Below are 19,337 nucleotides of genomic sequence, written 5' to 3'. Positions count from 1 at the left end.
CAAAGTTTTAACACTCTGCTCTTGAATTTGGTCGAACAATACCTGATTAGATTTTTTTTAAATCAGTTATTTCACTCTTAAATGAAGTATTCATCAAAAGTAAAGTACTGTTCACGCCCTGGATGGCATCTCATAATGTGCACACAGTCACCACTGCTGGTCTTGTTAATCCTCCGGTACTCACGGTTTCGATCTCCTGAGCAATAGAAGCAGTTCCCTGAAAGGATTCCTACGTCGATGTCTATAATCGGTTAATCTTAAACATTGAAAAAAATTACAGCATGTGGGGTATATGTGAGTACCTTGACCATTCTGCTTTAGCCCACGTTTATTTAGCAGTCTATATCAGATACACTTAAATACTCAGTGATTCTGACTACCATTTCATATTTGAGGACCAGGTCACAGATGAGGCTCAAAAGGGTTTCTGCCTATTAAGCAATTTTTTCAATTGAAGCAAGCGTACATTAAGAAATTAGGTCTTATCCGATACATTTTCTTTCCATTAGTCCTTCCCACTATTCCAGAACCTATGGGATTAGTTGTGTCTATTAAGGAGACAAAGAACTGAAAACTGAGCACTGAGCTGAAACATCCAGTCCAGTTCCTCAGTATTTATGGAGACATGCAGTAAGGAGAAACTCAGACTTCTGACTGTATTGCTGATGACCAGGCCAGTAGCGTCTGCTGTCACAAAATTGAGATTCAAAGCCCCCTGAAGATGGACGAACAGAGGTTTTCAGCTTATCCTCCAACAACCGCTGTGGCTTAGGTTCCCCCCAAATCTTTACCAAATTACTGAGATCTTCTCCAAATTGCCACTTGCCTTGAAAGAGCAATTTAACCAGACATGACAAATGCTGTATTTGCTTCCCAATACTGCAACCATAATTGCCAACGTGCCGTGACAGCCAAAGACATAATGTGGGTCATAATGTCATAAATAGCATCTGCCAAGTAGGCCAACCCTGCTTCTAGTGTAGTATTATGGCACCCTTCTTGTGTTGTGGCACTTCAGGCATGTCTAGCCACGAGCAAGCTCCACACTGTTGCTTGAAGGCCCAATGAGGCCACGTCAAAGGCTTGTTTCAGTAAGCCTTCTAGCTTCCTATCCTGTGGGTCTTTTAGGGGCAGTGTTTCCCAAGTCCAGTCCTAGAGTACTCCTTGCCAGTCAGGTTTTCAGGATATCCACAATGAATATGAATGAACTTGATTTGCATATACTGAAACCATTTACCAATGAAATGCCTCTATTTACCTGTGTAAAAGTCTCATAAGGCTTTTAAAATGACTTCCTTATATGGCAGCTAAGAGTTAAAAATGATACCTTTACGTAGGAGTTCTGGACAAGCCTGTATTGCACATTCTACCTTTGCATTTTCAAAGTACGTTTCAACGCTGCTAATGGGCTGCTCTTGACGAGGGACTTCATTGCCCTGGGAAAGAACAAAAAGGAAACAAATTGGTAAATGTTCAAGCTCACAAGATATAATCTTGCTTGTTTATTTTATTTAATAAACTGTTGCACTGATATATCATCATCATCTTGGAAGTATTACTGACTGACTGAGATGGCATTTGAACTTAAGAACTAAATTGATATTACATAAAAATAATTGTAAGCAGCACTGATGGCGAGTTGATAAAGCTATTTCTATCAAGGAACATGTAAACATAAATCCACATTTCCCATTATATTACTGCTGCTGATGGGTGAAATGGGGCTAGCACTTCAATGAAGTGAGCTTTCAGGATAAGTCTAGCTGTTCTTTTCGTAAACTCTGCACAGATACATGCAAATGGAAATAAAGGGAACACTAATACTCATCTAGACTTGTCTAATAGGCCTGTAGGTTTACAAAAGAAATAAAAGGTCCCTCAAACAGGAGTTCCAATAATATAACCAAGTCAGGAAAACCAATCCCTCCATCTTCTCTAGGAATGATTACAATTTTATAGCGGACTCTTGTCATTTACCCCTGCCAGAAGTTATTTCAATAAGTCTTTGTGGGATTCAAAAAAATATACAAACTATAGCAATGGGAATATGGGAGAATAAAAATTGTTGGAGGACTAGTGTTGTAATACTAATCCTGCCCAACCAAAATAAAACATCAATAAAAAGGGATAAAAGTACACTCGAATATAAACAGATTTTTTGGCAACCCCCCCCCCCCCCCTCCCCCCCACACACACATCAAATACCACATTTTGGTTTACTTATAAGCCTTCCCCCTCCCCTATGGTGTCCAGCACTCCTCTTCCCTTCCTCCCCTATGGTGTCCGGCATTCCTCCCTTTCCCTCCCTCCCCCATGGTGTCCCTCTTCCACTGCCACATCCCCCATGAACTGAAAGAGCTCCCACTCCCCCCCCCCCAAACAGAAGCAACCCCCTCTCCCTCCCCAGGCCTATCATACTGCTCTAGAGGCGAGCTGGGGCAAGAGTGATCACCACTGGCTCCTACTTATGTTGTCTCTGCAGTCAAAATGGCTGCCACAACTTCCAGCGGCAGTGATCATGGAGCTGGCACAGGCAGGAGTGAGTGGGGAATCTTTCTGCCCTTACTCATCACTACACCACCAGGGTGGTACTGTATGCACTGGGGGTGGGGGGGGGGGGGTGCTGGGGAGCCACTTTGGTTCTCAAAAGCAGTAGCTGAAAAAGTGAGGAATAAGAGGTTAGTCTTCATAAACTACAAAAGAGGTGGTAAAGTAGTCAGGAAAACAAAGTTGAAAAAGGAAAAAAAATAGCCAATATGGTAAAATTGAGGCATAAGACATTTTTAAAAATACGTTAATGATAGCAGGATGTAGCGCTGGAACCACTGCAGTGACCTGATGGGGAATCTTGCACAAGTCAGAATGCCGAAGACAGAAGCCACTGCCCCCAGACCTAAAACAGATCTCCAGGCCCCAGGACCTGGGCCAGAAGTAGAACTAAACTTGGATGAAAAGCCACAGGAAGACATGCCTACCCTAAGCCAAAAGAGGATACTACTTCTGAAACTCCAAGAGGTGCGAAGAAAATGACTCTAGGAGAATTGAAGGGTCAACCTAAAACCTGAAGAAAAATCAGGCATCCAGGAAGAGACTGGCAGACTCTCATAAGCAGAAGAGCCACAAACTAGCCAAAGGAAGGCATGAAGGAACCTGTAACTTACTACTGCAAAGGAAGGGTGTCGCTACCACCAAGCCCTAAAGAGAAAAATGTCCTGGAGATGTGGAAAGGCAGAAGATATGCATCCAAATAGAGAATGGCCTCCAAGAAACGCAACCATAAGTACATAAGTACATAAGTAGTGCCATACTGGGAAAGACCAAAGGTCCATCTAGCCCAGCATCCTGTCACCGACAGTGGCCAATCCAGGTCAAGGGCACCTGGCACGCTCCCCAAACGTAAAAACATTCCAGACAAGTTATACCTAAAAATGCGGAATTTTTCCAAGTCCATTTAATAGCGGTCTATGGACTTGTCCTTTAGGAATCTATCTAACCCCTTTTTAAACTCCGTCAAGCTAACCGCCCGTACCACGTTCTCCGGCAACGAATTCCAGAGTCTAATTACACGTTGGGTGAAGAAAAATTTTCTCCGATTCGTTTTAAATTTACCACACTGTAGCTTCAACTCATGCCCTCTAGTCCTAGTATTTTTGGATAGCGTGAACAGTCGCTTCACATCCACCCGATCCATTCCACTCATTATTTTATACACTTCTATCATATCTCCCCTCAGCCGTCTCTTCTCCAAGCTGAAAAGCCCTAGCCTTCTCAGCCTCTCTTCATAGGAAAGCCGTCCCATCCTCACTATCATTTTCGTCGCCCTTCGCTGTACCTTTTCCAATTCTACTATATCTTTTTTGAGATACGGAGACCAGTACTGAACACAATACTCCAGGTGCGGTCGCACCATGGAGCGATACAACGGCATTATAACATCCGCACACCTGGACTCCATACCCTTCCTAATAACACCCAACATTCTATTCGCTTTCCTAGCCGCAGCAGCACACTGAGCAGAAGGTTTCAGCGTATCATCGACGACGACACCCAGATCCCTTTCTTGATCCGTAACTCCTAACGCGGAACCTTGCAAGACGTAGCTATAATTCGGGTTCCTCTTACCCACATGCATCACTTTGCACTTGTCAACATTGAACTTCATCTGCCACTTGCACGCCCATTCTCCCAGTCTCGCAAGGTCCTCCTGTAATCGTTCACATTCCTCCTGCGACTTGACGACCCTGAATAATTTTGTGTCATCGGCGAATTTAATTACCTCACTAGTTATTCCCATCTCTAGGTCATTTATAAATACATTAAAAAGCAACGGACCCAGCACAGACCCCTGCGGGACCCCACTAACTACCCTCCTCCACTGAGAATACTGGCCACGCAATCCTACTCTCTGCTTCCTATCTTTCAACCAGTTCTTAATCCATAATAATACCCTACCTCCGATTCCATGACTCAGCAATTTCTTCAGGAGTCTTTCGTGCGGCACTTTGTCAAACGCCTTCTGAAAATCCAGATATACAATATCAACCGGCTCCCCATTGTCCACGTTTGCTTACCCCCTCAAAAAAATGCATTAGATTGGTGAGGCAAGACTTCCCTTCACTAAATCCGTGCTGACTTTGTCTCATCAGTCCATGTTTTTGTATATGCTCTGCAATTTTATTCTTAATAATAGCCTCCACCATCTTGCCCGGCACCGACGTCAGACTCACCGGTCTATAATTTCCCGGATCTCCTCTGGAACCCTTCTTAAAAATCGGAGTAACATTGGCTACCCTCCAGTCTTCCGGTACTACACTCGATTTTAGGGACAGATTGCATATTTCTAACAGTAGCTCCGCAAGTTCATTTTTTAGTTCTATTAATACTCTGGGATGAATACCATCAGGTCCCGGTGATTTACTACTCTTCAGCTTGCTGAACTGACCCATTACATCCTCCAAGGTTACAGAGAATTTGTTTAGTTTCTCCGACTCCCCCGCTTCAAATATTCTTTCCGGCACCGGTGTCCCCCCCAAATCCTCCTCGGTGAAGACCGAAGCAAAGAATTCATTTAATTTCTCCGCTACGGCTTTGTCCTCCTTGATCGCCCCTTTAACACCATTTTCGTCCAGCGGCCCAACCGACTCTTTGGCCGGTTTCCTGCTTTTAATGTATCTAAAAAAATTTTTACTATGTATTTTTGCTTCCAACGCTAATTTCTTCTCAAAGTCCTTTTTGCCCTCCTTATCTCCGCTTTGCATTTGGCTTGGCATTCCTTATGATCTATCCTGTTACTTTCAGTTGGTTCTCTTCTCCACTTTCTGAAGGATTGTTTTTTGGCTCTAATGATTTCCTTTATCTTACTGTTTAGCCACGCCGGCTGACGTTTAGTCTTTTTTCCCTTTTTTCTAATACGTGGAATATATTTGTCCTGAACCTCCAGGATGGTGTTTTTAAACAGCATCCACGCCTGATGCAAGTTTTTTACTCTGCGAGCTGCTCCTTTCAGTCTTTTTTTTACCATTTTTCTCATTTTGTCGTAATCACCTTTTCTATAGTTAAACGCTAGCGTACTTGATTTCCTAGTTTCACTTCCTTCAATGCCAATATCAAAACCGATCATATTATGATCACTGTTATCAAGCGGCCCTCGTATCGTTACCCCCCTGCACTAGATCATGAGCACCACTAAGGACTAAGTCTAGTATTTTTCCTTCTCTTGTCGGCTCCTGAACTAGCTGTTCCATGAAGCTGTCCTTGATTTCATCAAGAAATCTTATGTCCCTTGCGTGTACAGATGTTACATTAACCCAGTCTATATGCGGGTAATTGAAACCACAGCAAACTCCAGCGGGAAGTGAACAGGGAAAGTGCATGTACGTTCCACTAAGAGTCAGGGAGGAGAGAAACCCTACTGCAGGACTGAAACGAGTACAAATTGCAAAGGATTCAGAAGCCAAAGGTGTAAACTAATCCACTGTGGATTCTTCTGAAACCCATAGTAAGGAGTAAGGAAAGTCCCAACTGGGAACCATTCAAAATATGTAAGCACATAGAATGTTAGGTATTATTAGGAAAGGAATGGAAAACAAAAATGAGGACGTTATAATGCCTTTGTATCGCTCCATGGTGCGACCGCACCTCGAATAGTGTGTTCAATTCTGGTCGCTGCATCTCAAAAAAGATATAGTGGAATTAGAAAAGGTGCAGAGAAGGGCGATGAAAATGATAAAGGGGATGGGACAACTTCCCTATGAGGAAAGGCTAAAGCGGCTAGGGCTCTTCAGCTTAGAGAAAAGGCGGCTGAGAGGAGATATGATAGAGGTCTATAAAATAATGAGTGAAGTTGAACAGGTAGACGTGAAGCATCTGTTTACGCTTTCCAAAAATACTAGGTCTAGGGGGTACGCAATGAAGCTACAAAGTAGCAAATTTAAAATGAATTGGAGAAAATATTTCTTTACTCAACGTGCAATTAAACTCTGGAATTCATTACAAGAGAATGTAGTAAGAGCAGTTAGGTTATCCGGGTTTAAAAAAACGTTTGGATGGATTCCTAAAGAAAAAGTCCATAGACCATTATTAAAATGGATTTGGGGAAAATCCACTGCTTATTTCTAGAATAAGAAGCATAAAATGTATTGTACTGTTTTGGGATCTTGCCAGATACTTGTGACCTGGATTGGCCACTGTTGGAAACGGATGCAGAGTTTGATGGACCTTCTGTCTGTCCCAGTATGGCAATATTTATGTACTTATGACTACACCTTAAATAGCAAGGAGCTGGTACAGAGTGCGGCTACTAAAATGAACAGTAGTCTTTTCATAAACGGTATATGAGGACAAAGATTTCAATATGTATACACTGAAAGAAAAGTGGGAGAGGTGAGTTAGCAACATTTAAATACCTGTGGCATAAATAAACGTGGCCAGTCTTTCAGCTGAAAGGAAGCTCTGGAATGAAGGTGAAAGGGGATAGACTCAGGAATAATCTAAGGAAAGGGTGGTGGATGCATAGGGGGTGTAGTTATGAAAATACTATATGCAATACTAAATGTATATTTTCTTACATACTTCTAGTATTCATGATGCAATGTAAGCCACATTGAGCCTGCAAAGAGGTGGGGAAATGTGGGATACAAATGCAATAAATAAAATGTGCTACTTTACCATTAACTTGTGCTATTTTAGCATTGGTCCCATTTTAAGTAATGAGACCTAGTTACTAATAACTGGGGTTAACAGTAAAATAACACATCCTAACAGTAGCCCATTTTGACACCCCCACTCCCCCAAGACTATTTAAATTCAAGAAAGCATGGGACAACATGGGATATCTAAAAACCAGGAAGAAAAAGATGGTATGGGTGGGCCATATGGTCTTTATCTGCTATCATTTTATCTGTTTTTATGTAATGTCTAAAAAATCCTTGTGTAATGCCCAATGAAAGCCTACAATTATATTCAATAGTAAGACTGAAAATTACAAAAAGAAGGAAAGCAAATTAACACAAATTTAGCATTTATTTCCGAACTAAAACATTCTGTAAAAGTTTAAGTTTCTCAGTTTGCACCTTGAGTAAAGTGGTGTGGAAGCTGTAATAGTTCACCTTTAAAAGGTAATGAACAGAAATAAAGCAAAACCTAGAAAAGAAAATATTATACCTGTTTTTCTTGGACCAACTTAATATACTTTTTGATTAGCTTTCGAAGAAGGTGCTACCTTCGAAAGCTAATCCAAAAGTGTATTAAGTCCAATACAAAAAGGTATCATCTTATTTTCTTTTCCAGGTTTTGTTTTATTTCTATTTATAACCTTAAATTTACACCTGAAATTGTACTCACTTAACACCATATTGATTTCATACCTGAAATTCATTGATAAATTGTGCTGTTACAAACTCATGCCTGTCACTTGCTGCTGGCTCTGTTAAAAGATCAGACAGATTTTTATGGACTTGGATTTTCTTCTGAGCAGCAGTACCATTAACATGCGAGTCAAAACCTACATTACCAGGTAGCTGGAACCTCTGATCCTGAGGACCAAAAGGTCCCATGACCTCATCAGGCCACACGGTCCTTGGCCCTGCAAAACAAAAAATTACCTGTACATAAAATATGAATACATTTTCAAGTATGTTTTTTGTTTTCCTCTACATTTGAGGCAGTTCTTAATGGGAAAGCGGGTACATCTACAGGTACTAAGGGAGAACAGGATGATCACATTTCCATGGTTATAGTATTCCAGCTGTAGAGTCAGAAGCATCTCAGACTTTAGCTTCAAAATAAACTTACAACATTACAATATAGTAAAGTTGTCATTATATATATATATATATATACTTTTTTTTTTCTAGTTTAGGTTCTTTGTTCAAACTTCAAATAAATTTTGTACATAAAAGAATATCCTGTTTCTGTAATTAAGCAAATTTGTCTTATATTTACTATATATAGTATGTGTCAGAGTCAGGGTTGGATAGTAGAAAAATAGATGAGTGGAAGCTGTAAATTTGGTGTACTGACTCCACAGTAGAGAGTTGCACGGGGACAGAAATCCAACCCGTCCCCACCTGTCCCCGTAGGGAATCTAACCTGTCCCCGTAGGGAATCTAACCCATCCCCACCCGTCCCTGCAAGGAATCTAACCTGTCTGCTCTCTGGGTTTGAGCCGCAACATTGCAGGCAAGGAAGGAAAGGAAATTGGAACACTCTGGTGCGCACATGTAAAACTTGTCTCTGATTCACTGGCACTATGTGCTAAGAGATCGCCATATGAACACACCAGGAAGTCAGGTGACATCTGATGCTTGTGCCTATGTCAGAGCTGAGGTCTGCACTTCAGCCCGGGAGCAGAGAGGATTAATAGTAACAGTGTAAATGACAGCAGATAAAAAAACCAGAACGGTCCATCCACTCTGCCCAATAGTCACAGTTGTTATGAATTCCTGATTAAATCAACAATGAATGTGATATTATATACTTGATTATGGTCTTTCTGTGGCACTTCTGGGATATAGACCATAGAAGTCCGCCCAGCCCTATCCTTATGTTCCAACTGCTGGAGTTGCCCTCGAAGCCCACTCCAGCCTATTCCATCTTTTCATTTGCGGGATATAGAGCATAAAAGTCTGTCCAGCACTGTCCTCATGTTCCAGCCACTACAGTTACTGTCTAAACCAGGGGCGTATCTGACCTGCGGCGGTAGGGGGGGCCAGGGCCAGAGTGAGGGGGCACATTATAGCCCCGCCGCCGCCGCCGCCGCCGCCATTGCCGATCCCCCTCCCCCCCGCCGCTGCCATTGCCAACCCTCCCCCTCCGTTGCTCGCCTACCTTCGCTGGCGGGGGACCCCAACCCCCGCCAGCCGAGGTCCGCGTCCTCCTGCCGCTGCCGCTGCCGGCTGCCTTTGGTCCTTTCATTTTTCCATTGAAGCTGGCGCCGCCGCCGACGAAAAAGTTTCTTTTGAATCTGACGTCGCTGCACGTTGCACGTTGTACGTGCAGGACGTCAGACTCAGAAACAATTTCTGAGTCTGACGTCCTGCACGTACAACGTGCAGCGACGTCAGATTCAAAAGAAACTTTCGTCGGCGCCAGCTTCAATGGAAAAATGAAAGGACCAAAGGCAGCCGGCAGCGGCAGCGGCAGCGGCAGGAGGACGCGGACCTCGGCTGGCGGGGGTTGGGGTCCCCCGCCAGCGAAGGTAGGCGAGCAACGGAGGGGGAGGGTTGGCAGCGGTAGGGGGGGCCAGGGCGAAATCTGCGGGGGCCCAGGCCCCTGAGGCCCCACGCAGATACGCCCCTGGTCTAAACCCTTTCCAACTAGACTGCCATGAGACACAGACCGTACAGGCCCTAGTTCATTACAGCCAGAGTCACCATCTAAGTGTCACTCGGCACACCCACACACATGCAGCCATTTAAGTTTAGTTTTTTTTATAACTTCCATTTTCTTATTAGAGATGCGTTTTTGAATTTCATCCCCATTTGTATTTCTACCACCTCGTTAAAGGAGACTTTCTGCATCTGTGCTGTTAAAGCAAGGAGAAGGAGACAGAACTCAAAGAACTTGGTACTCGGTAGGTGAGAGGCTGGCGCAGGTGCAGCATACACTTCCACGGGAACCCCGCAGGAACTGCTTCCGTCCCTACGGGAATCCCGCAGATTCCGTGGGATTCCCGCGAACCCCATTCCCTTGCAAGTCTCTACTCCACAGCTCTGCCAACCCCATTTTGGCTCATTCCCCCCCTATATTGTGGGTAATTCTATAGCTAGGCGCTTCTGCTTAGGCTCCCTGAAGACAAGTGGTATGCTCAGATTCCGTTACAGAATACTAGTGCAACCTGATATAAGTGTGCCTCACATTCACACCAGCCATAGACTTGATGTAACTGCAGGTGCATAATTGGCAGGGATATTCATAAAGTTTGCATCTTGGTGCATAAAATTCTCTACGGTGAAGCTCCAGCACATATGGATGCTCTTATCAGCTTACAACCTAGGAACTCTTCCAGATCGTCACGCACGTACTTGAATCTTCACTACCCAGCCTGTTGTGGCATCAAGTATAAAACTGCCTACGCATCCACCTTTTCCTATGTTAGCGCTCACACGTGGAATAGTTTACCAAAATCTGTAAAATCTATTCAAGATCATTTGGCCTTCAAAAAATCTCTAAAGACCCTATTATTTGGAAAAGCTTACGCTACAGACCCGCCTAGCATCTCTAATTTCTGAACTGCTGCAGTCGTAACGACATATTGAACTCTATTACTATTTCTCCTTTTCCTCTCCTTTGCTGTTACTCGCTAATCTTTTTACTTCAATGACTTTGATTGTTTGCTGAATTGATGTATGTTTTGCAGACTGATGTAAGCCACATTGAGCCTGCCCATGGGTGGGAAAATGTGGGATATAAATGCTATAAATAAATAAATAAATAACTTATAGTACTCAAGTTATACAAATAATTGAATATTCCCCATGCAGCTACGCATTATGCTGCACTTACGTGCACCCGTACAGAATACCTCTTGGGTACTAGTAGCACTTACGCATTTTAATGCTAATACTCTGTAAATCTACACACACAAAAGGGCAAGAAACTACAGGTGCCCAGTTACAGAATTATCCTATGTATTTGTTTCACTTTGTTGTAATGCTCATTTCTTACACTGAGATTATGTGTCTAAAAGGGTAGCTGTTTTATTTAGCTCCTCCCTTATGGCTCAGAAGCCTGTGTAGCATGGCTTTCCTCTGGTTCTTCCACGTTCTATAATGTGCTGATTTATAACCCTCCTCAACCTCCTCCCTGGAAGAACTCTCTTTTTCCATTGCTGATCTGTTGCTTGCTCCCCCATCCTTCTGCTAGGGGATTTCAATATTCCACTTAATTATGGTAGGAATGGTCCTTTGGATACTTTTTTTTGGCTTTTCTATCTAACCCAGGTTTTTGTCAGCATGTCATCTTCCCTACCAACACTTAGGGCCATACTCTGGATCTGGTCTTCTCTTAGTCCTTTGATAAACACTAAGCTGGGGTAACATGCTGTTCCAGGAATTTCTCCTCAATTTACACAGATCAGCAGAAGTCCATTGATTTTCCTGTCCCCCCCCCCCCCCCCCCCCCCCCCCACCACCGTCAGGCTCTTGTGTGGATGAACAGATTTTGCTCCTAAATACCTCTCTAGCCTCTGCGCGTGATCATTTTGCTGCTTTATGCAAGATCTTTGTCATCTCTCCCCTGCATTCTCAACAGTTCATGGTGGCCTATGCCTCCTTAAGCGTCAGTCACGCCTGATACTGAGCATTTGTGGTGCAAACACCGTTCCCCATCTTCCTTCAGTACTGTAAAGCCCGGATGCTGGATTACAGAAGAGCAGTGAGAGAGGTTAAGAGAGCCTTCCTTTTTTGCCAGATTGTTTAAAGAGGAATTAAACATCAAAAGCTCTTTGACATCCTGAACTCCTGGGCTCCTCTTACTGCTTTCCTTTCAACTGTCGCTACAGCTGTGCCTTCCTCCAATCAGTTTGCTGTCTTCTGGAACACTAACATTGCAACTGTTCATCAATCCTTTCTATATGCCTCCTCTTCTTCAAGCTCCCTCCCTACTTCTGTCTCCCCCTCTCCTTTGTCTTTTGTTCCTACTCCTGACCCTCTACCCTTCTCTTCTTCCTGGTCTGAACTGCATCCCTTATCTCAATTTTGCCAAGATAAACTTGCAATCTAGATCTACCCTTCTTCTCTTGATCTGTGATGCAGTGTGGAATCTCTTCCAGATGCCTGTCTTTTGCCTCTGCCACAATCTAGCTTCTCCCAGGGCAGTTCCTTCAGTTTGAGAACACAGTGATTTTCCCTCTTTTGTAGGAGCCTTCTCTGGACTCCTCTGTTCTCTCTCACTCTAACCTCCCCTTCTTTTCTACACCAAGGTCATACCGTCTCAACTTACAACCTTTTTAACAAGTTACTTGTGCTGCACCCTAAGCAGACAGGCTTCCGAGCTGGATAACACAGCATCTCTCCTCACTACCATATTGAATGAAAGCAAATCTGTGATTCTTGTATCACTGGATCTTCCATCCTCCTTTGATCTGGTAGATCATTCCCTCCTCCTCTCAGGAGCTAGGCCTTGGCTCCACAGTTGTGTCATTGAGGTAAGTCATTCCTTTCAGATCTCCTTGGATTCTACTTTTTCCCAAGGTTCACTCCTTTTTTGGGAGGTGTTCCACAAGGCTCACTGCTTTCCCCTATTCTCTAGTATTTTTCATTTTCCTGGCCCTCTTACCTCCATCGGTATGCTCCTTAGCTGTAGCCCCTGCTAATATGTGGATGACATTCAGATTCACTGTTTGACCCCTCTTCCTCAGACATCACTTCCCTACAGTCCTGCCTCCAGCAGGAGGGTAAGTGGCTGAGGTACCACTGTTATTTTCTTAACATTTTAAAATGTGAACCAGTCTACCCTCTTTACAGTCACTTACTCCTCACTGTTCTACAGTGAATGGAATTGCATTTGCTTTTCAGCACCCTGCAAGTTCTTTGGATATTGCTCGACTCCTTCTCGCTTTCAAAAAACAAATGCAGTTGTTTGCTCTTCTTCCTTTATCATACATTTTATCAAGGTCATTAGATGATATCTGACCTCCAGTCAACTACATATGTTTGGCACCTAATCACTACACCTCTTCTCAGAAAACTTATCTACCCCAACTTGACATTTCGTCCGTTAGATTGTAAGCTCTTCCGAGCAGGGACCGTCCTTATTGTTAACTTGTACAGCGCTGCGTAACCCTAGTAGCGCTCTAGAAATGTTAAGTAGTAGTAGTAGTAATCACATTTACTGATTACTGTAATGCTCTTTGCAATGGGTTTCCAATGATGTCTATTAAATGTTTCCAGTTGATTAAATTGCAGCAATTAAACTCTTGCATAATGCTTCCTTCTGTGATTATGTTATGCTGCTATTGTATTTGGCACACTGGTAGCTGGTATCCACTCTATGATATTCAAAGTCTTGGGTCTGTAAATCGTGCCCTCTTCCAGAACACTCCCTCCTAACAGATTTACTCTTATGTCCTTGGCCATTATCTTTGCTCCTCTTATGCTTTCTTTGCTGCCTCTGCCACTTCCCGTTTCTTGGCTTTGCCTCTATTTCTCATGACTCTTTTCTTATTTATGTCCCTTGCTGTGGAATTCCCTTCCACTCTCAACTAGACCAATAGCCTTCCCTCCCAAGATTTATGAAAGAGGTTTAAGACTTGGCTCTTCTCCAGCCCACCATTTGCTGAATTTGCTCCACTTCCTTCCGTTCTGGTGTATGGTGGGCAGTTGATTGTTCCTTCCTGCCCTCCTATTCTCTCATATTCATCTCCATCTAATCTCCTCTTCTTTCTCCCTCCTCCTCTTTTATTTCTTCCTATCCTTACTGGAACATTTAAGAACTGCTTTGCTACACCAGGTGGCTCAAAATGTAGTATAAACGAGTATAAATAAAATATTCTTTTAATGTCTTGTGATATTTTTATGGTGAGCTCTGTAGATATATAGTATTTTATATTTGTCAATCGTAATGCGCACACACAAAGAAGGAAAAGAAGAAAAAAACGTGATGCACTTAGTTTTAGGCAGAATACAAATAAAATTTGTTTTCTGGCTCATACTATTCTTTTCACTGGTTCTTTCACTACGGCCTGTTTGTTTTTCCTAAATGGAGAGCCGAATTTGGAGAAGCACCCTTTATAGAATAGTACTGAGCGCCAAATTTTTGGTGCCATTTATAGAATCTGCCCCTAAATCTGCACTCAGGTTTTGCACATGGTTGTCATTTCAATGCATTAAGACAGACTGTTCTGCCCACATATTCATGGGGGCAGGGTGCTTGTTGTTTATATGTGTCCTGTGCTCTTTAAGTACGATAGGACTACAAAGTGATGTAATTGTAGTTCTCTTGTGATAGGTTCTTCCTGAACACCTGTCCCTGTTCCCTATGCCTTGTGGGACTTTTCTTATTGGCTGGCCTTGTCCCTGTGTATGTGGGTTGGAGCCCGCCCCTTCTCTTGCCATTTTGGGGTTCAGTGTGTCTGAGGCATGGTTTTCAAAGGACTGTAAGCTGATTGCTGTACCTGTTGCATATTACTCCTTCAAGCTACTGTAAATAACCAGGCTTTTACAAGTTTAAAAGTACTGACAATATTCACTCCCGGCATAAAGCTAGGTCTCCTAGCCCCTCCATGCATGCTGGAGGACGGGGGCTACTTGAGAACAGATTCCCAATCTGTAGGGCAGAGACTCTTGTGCACCACTACAGAACTGTAAGTTACTTCCCTTTGTTTGAATTTGCATTAAAGAAGATTTGGTTCAAGAGTCCTGAGTCTTCATAGTGATGTGCTATAATCTGGTTAAGTGCATGCTAATCTCCTGAGTAGACAGAGCCTATCAGGAGATAGAGTTGATAGAGTCTATCTACTGACAGCTCAGTTCTAAACCAGAACAGTATACAGCTCTCCAACCCCCAAAATGGTAAAAGACAGACAAAATTATTATTTTTGTTGAAATACACATTTTAATAGTCTGCCTTTATTATGGTCCTGCAGTAGTAATCCATTTAACTGTCATTATTAGGTGGTCACAATACAGGGGTCAGTTGACCAACATATTCGGAAACATTTTTCCCACCAGGAGCCTCTGATTAGTAAAAGGGTTGTGATAATCTAGATGAAGACACATGGAAGTCAATGAGTACATGCAATTACAATATCTTAATATGGCTCTCAGATTTAACCCTCACTTACATATATCAGGTGGTGTGGCAGCAACAGAAGGCTCGTCTGAGCCTGAAGATCCTGCTGTGGAAAAATCCTTAGAATTTGCAATTCGTCTGACTAAGGAATAAAAACCTGGGAGATAAGTAACCAGTCTGCCCCTGCCACAAAGCATCTGTAAAAAAAAAAAAAAAAAAAATTCAGAAAAGTTAAATAGTCACTAGCTATTATCTACAATACAGTATTGAATTAATGGCATAGATTAACAAAACAGAGCAAACACAGCACTTTGGGAACATAAGCTGGAAAACTGATTAACTCCGTAACATTTTCTATCTGTTGGAAAAGACTAAAAGATCAGTCTGTTTCATATCACACTATTTCCAAAGTGGCTAAATGAACTAAACAAAAAGCACTTGAATTTTATAACTTATGCACCTGCGGGAACTCTGCACAATCCAGAATTTATACAGAACTCCATTCCTGTGCAGAATTTTCCTTCCCGTGAATTGCTTTCCACTCCTGTGGCAACTACTCCCATCTTCATTTCCACTATTTACAACCCCAGCTTGCTGTGTTGGCAATATGCAACAAGGAGGTGGTGTACGGCTGCTTACCAGGCTGCCTACTCCTCTGCTACAACAGGCCTGACTGCTAGTTTGAACAGAAGACAGGTAGTACATAAAACTGAGAAAAATAAGCAAACTAGGGCTATGTTTAATGAGAATGGGAGAGGTTGGTGCAGGGATGGAAAGAACATGCTGAAGGATTTTTCCATTACAAAAGCAGAAAGCGGGAGGGCTTGCTTGGGCCAAGAGAACCGGGGGGGGGGGGGGGGGTCTTGCAAGGAGTTAGCGAGCAAGCTGGGGTCTTCCTCATAAAGAGAACATGAGGAGCAGAGAAGAAAGAAAACTGGGGAGCAAGGAGGGAAAAAAACTAGGGCACAGTAAGAGAAAGTTGGGGGTTGAAGAAGAGAAAGGAAGATCATAGGAAACGGTTTGAGCTACGTAGCAGATAGAGAGAGCTAGAGAGGATTGAGCCTAACGAGAGAGAAGGCTGGGGCATGTCAGGCCTAGGGTGGGGACAGGCCAAGGCTTCTAATGGGGGAATCCAGCACCAAAAAATTGCAAATAAGGCATACAGATATTTAAAGAATTTTAAAATCAAATGTGCTAAATTTTCAAAACTTTTACACAGAACACCATGGAGGGAAAAAAAGGGAGTCACCTGTGTTAAAGAGGACAATAAAAATAAGATTAGCCCATCACCACACATGTTTAGAGTCTGCACTTAATATTTTTTTGTAGCTTAACACCAGATTTTACCAGTTAATATTAAAAAACATGATTACATCAAAACCCATTCATGCTGAATGTTCCTCTAGAGGTGCCAATGTAGCTCTGTAGTCAGTAACACCCAGCAGGGAAAGCATACTGTACTCAAAATGACCTAAACCTTAGGTTACAAAAAAGAAGCATAAACCTCATTGGGTGATTTTTTTTTTTTTTTTTTTTTACTTTGGAAGACAGAGTTCTGAGATGTTGACGTTTAAGTCAAGTTGCTGCTCACAAGTTGTATGCAGCAACTTTTTGTTGAACTAATATAAAACATTTGTGATATGATTTCTAGACATCCCTAGTAAGTTCAGAGAACCTACAGTACGTGAAGACATTTGCACACCCAGATGTGAAACTACAGAAAAAAAGGAAATGGTGTCTGAATTGGACTACGCACAGAGGGGGTCTTTTACTAAGCCATGGTAGCATTTTTATCACGGGCTAATGATTAGCTAGAGGTACCCATAGGAATATATGGGCATCTCTAACATTTAGCGCATGCCAAAAACACTACTGTAGTTTAGTAGAAGGCCCTAAATTTTTCTTTGTCCTAAGACCTAAGTAAAGTAGAAAGGCAGAGGTCATTATAAAACCCTCACCTTCAAAGCTGATGGCATTTAACTTCTTGGCCAAAATAAAACCTGAGAAAGGCAGTCTATAGCATAGTAGCATTTTTATAAATAATGGTGTATTTAGATTGTGGTAAGTGAGTTAATCAACAACTGGGAGATCTTATATTGATATGGGACACTCAATTTGTTCAAATATCATTTTTTTTTTTAAACAACTTCCAGGTACTAATTCAATAGAGGGAACCTACAGAAAACAAACAGAGGGCCCTGTTTACTAAGCTGCGCTGTAGGCAAGCTAAAGTTTTTAGTGCACGCTAACACTAGAGACTAGCGCATCTTAGTAAACAGGACTCAAAGTTTATTCAACCCTCTCCTAGTATTACTTTATTCTACTCTTTTCAAAGAAAATAACACATGTAGGGCCCTGTTTATTAAGCCACGCAGTAGGCGAGCTAGCATTTTTAGTGCACGCTAACGCTAGACGCCCATATATCCCTATGCATGTGTCTAGAGTTAACACACGCTAATTTTTAGCATGCGCTAAAAATGCTAGTGCACCTTAGTAAACAGGGCCCAATTCTTTTCACCAAAATACACCCTCCCTACCAGAAAAAGTGCATTGAGGGGAGGGGGGCACAGAATACACAGGAAAATAGTGGTCAAAATTGTTATATTGTCAGTGCACAAGTTCTATGGTATAAGCAGGGTTTCTTGTTTTGGGTTTTTTCTGGAGGATCTCCCTCTTCTTCTCTACTCGCAGTTTACACAATTGTCCTACGGCTTCAGATAGCCACTGGGCTGGGGGACAACTGGGTAAATTGTTTGTACAGAAAAAGAGAGCGTCAGATTTCACTCAGAGGACCCAATGCAGAGCCAGTAGCTTGATAAACGTAGACAAGAAAAGGGAGCCAGATCCTATACATTTCACTGAAAAGGATCCAGCACACAGGTTATAGAATACTATTAGTCACACTCATATCTGACAGCAGTTAGGCATGACCATTTACACAGCCACTGAGCTTAGCATAAGTGCTCAAGGCTAAACTTAGGTGCAAAACTGTGGACTTACAGTAGTATTCTATATCAGCAATTACACATGTAATTGCTAATATAAAATTCACATATCATCCTGGAACTTAACTTTCGGGGACTTTTGAGAATTACCTCCTAAATGCTTATGGCACTTTTGCAAAAAAGCCCCATAGTCAACTATGTTTAGTCAGTTTCATGACTTTGGCATAAGTGCAGGGTGGTTATGCCATGGAATGGTCCATTACCCAAAGGAACAATTATATCTGCTAGAGGGAGCTTGTTTATTTAATTTTAAAAAATTTCATCTCTTTGATACTCTTTCCCTGTGTTTCACCTTCAACGCTTACCTTTGAATACACAGTGCTTAAATAGTTTTTTTTCTTTCAAAATCCTTTCTACAGGAAAAGGAAGGGGCTGAGCCGCCCTGGACCAATCAGGTTTCTACCGCTCTCACAGCACCGTCCCAACAGAAATAGCAAGTCGCCCACCCTCATGCCTTTTCATACACAGATTGAGACCCAGACCCCCTCCCCCAGAGCCTAGTATGGTATGTCTCCCTCTCCTCTAACTCTATCTGGTGCAGCAGGTCTCTCTCCACTTCCTTCCCCATCCCCTGACCAGTATCTCTCCCTCCACTTCCTATCGCTCCCTCATTCTTAACCCCTCCCCTCAACAACATCATCCTACCTTCAAAATTCTTTTTGAGGTTGCCGGTAGCGACAGCAATTCATACAGATTTCCTGTGCTACCGGCCCCAGAGCATTCTTTCCTTGTTCAGCGTCCCACCCATCAAACGTAACTTCCTGTTTCCCGGCGGGATGAAAACAGGAGATGGGATGACGTCTAAAGGTTGAATCTACTAAGGATAGTCTCTATTTCCCCTTCCCCGCGCAGCCGGCATCCCAGTACACTCAAAAGAAAGTAAAGAAACCTATAAGATGCTGCATCCATGTCGTTCTTTATCGTTGGTAGCATTTTTATTTAATCGCACTTATATTTTCAAACATGCCAGCTCCAGCAGCATACGGATGTACACAGATGAAGTATAATAGCTTTTCATAGGTAGTAGAGTAGTAATTTGTTATAAATTGTGATCAGTGTGTCATTTGGAGGTGCTAGTTGTAGGGACACCCTAGCACATAT

The 19,337-nt window shown here is 42.6% G+C and overlaps 1 protein-coding gene across 3 annotated transcripts in view; it reads right to left on the bottom strand.

The window, feature by feature from the left end:
* Positions 1-18,988, bottom strand: part of MMADHC (metabolism of cobalamin associated D) — a 53,817-nt gene extending 34,829 nt beyond the window's left edge. Inside the window, exons 1-5 of one of the 3 annotated variants that reach the window (XM_030209343.1) lie at positions 18,882-18,988; positions 15,284-15,428; positions 8,012-8,083; positions 7,866-7,924; positions 1,328-1,436 (exon numbers count right to left, since the gene is read on the bottom strand). In XM_030209343.1, coding sequence (XP_030065203.1) covers positions 1,328-1,436; positions 7,866-7,924; positions 8,012-8,083; positions 15,284-15,428 — 385 coding nt within the window. In that variant the 5' untranslated portion in view covers positions 18,882-18,988. Of the gene's footprint in view, positions 1-1,327; positions 1,437-7,865; positions 8,084-15,283; positions 15,429-18,541; positions 18,624-18,881 lie in introns of those variants that run through there. The other 2 variants (XM_030209341.1, XM_030209342.1) reach the window with 2 other exon arrangements.
* Between the last annotated feature and the right edge of the window lie 349 nt (positions 18,989-19,337).

Source organism: Microcaecilia unicolor, chromosome 7 (genome assembly GCF_901765095.1).
Source record: "Microcaecilia unicolor chromosome 7, aMicUni1.1, whole genome shotgun sequence".
Lineage (NCBI taxonomy): Eukaryota > Metazoa > Chordata > Amphibia > Gymnophiona > Siphonopidae > Microcaecilia > Microcaecilia unicolor.
Note: the sequence above shows the minus strand (reverse complement) of the source record. Positions and strands in the feature narration are given on the sequence as shown.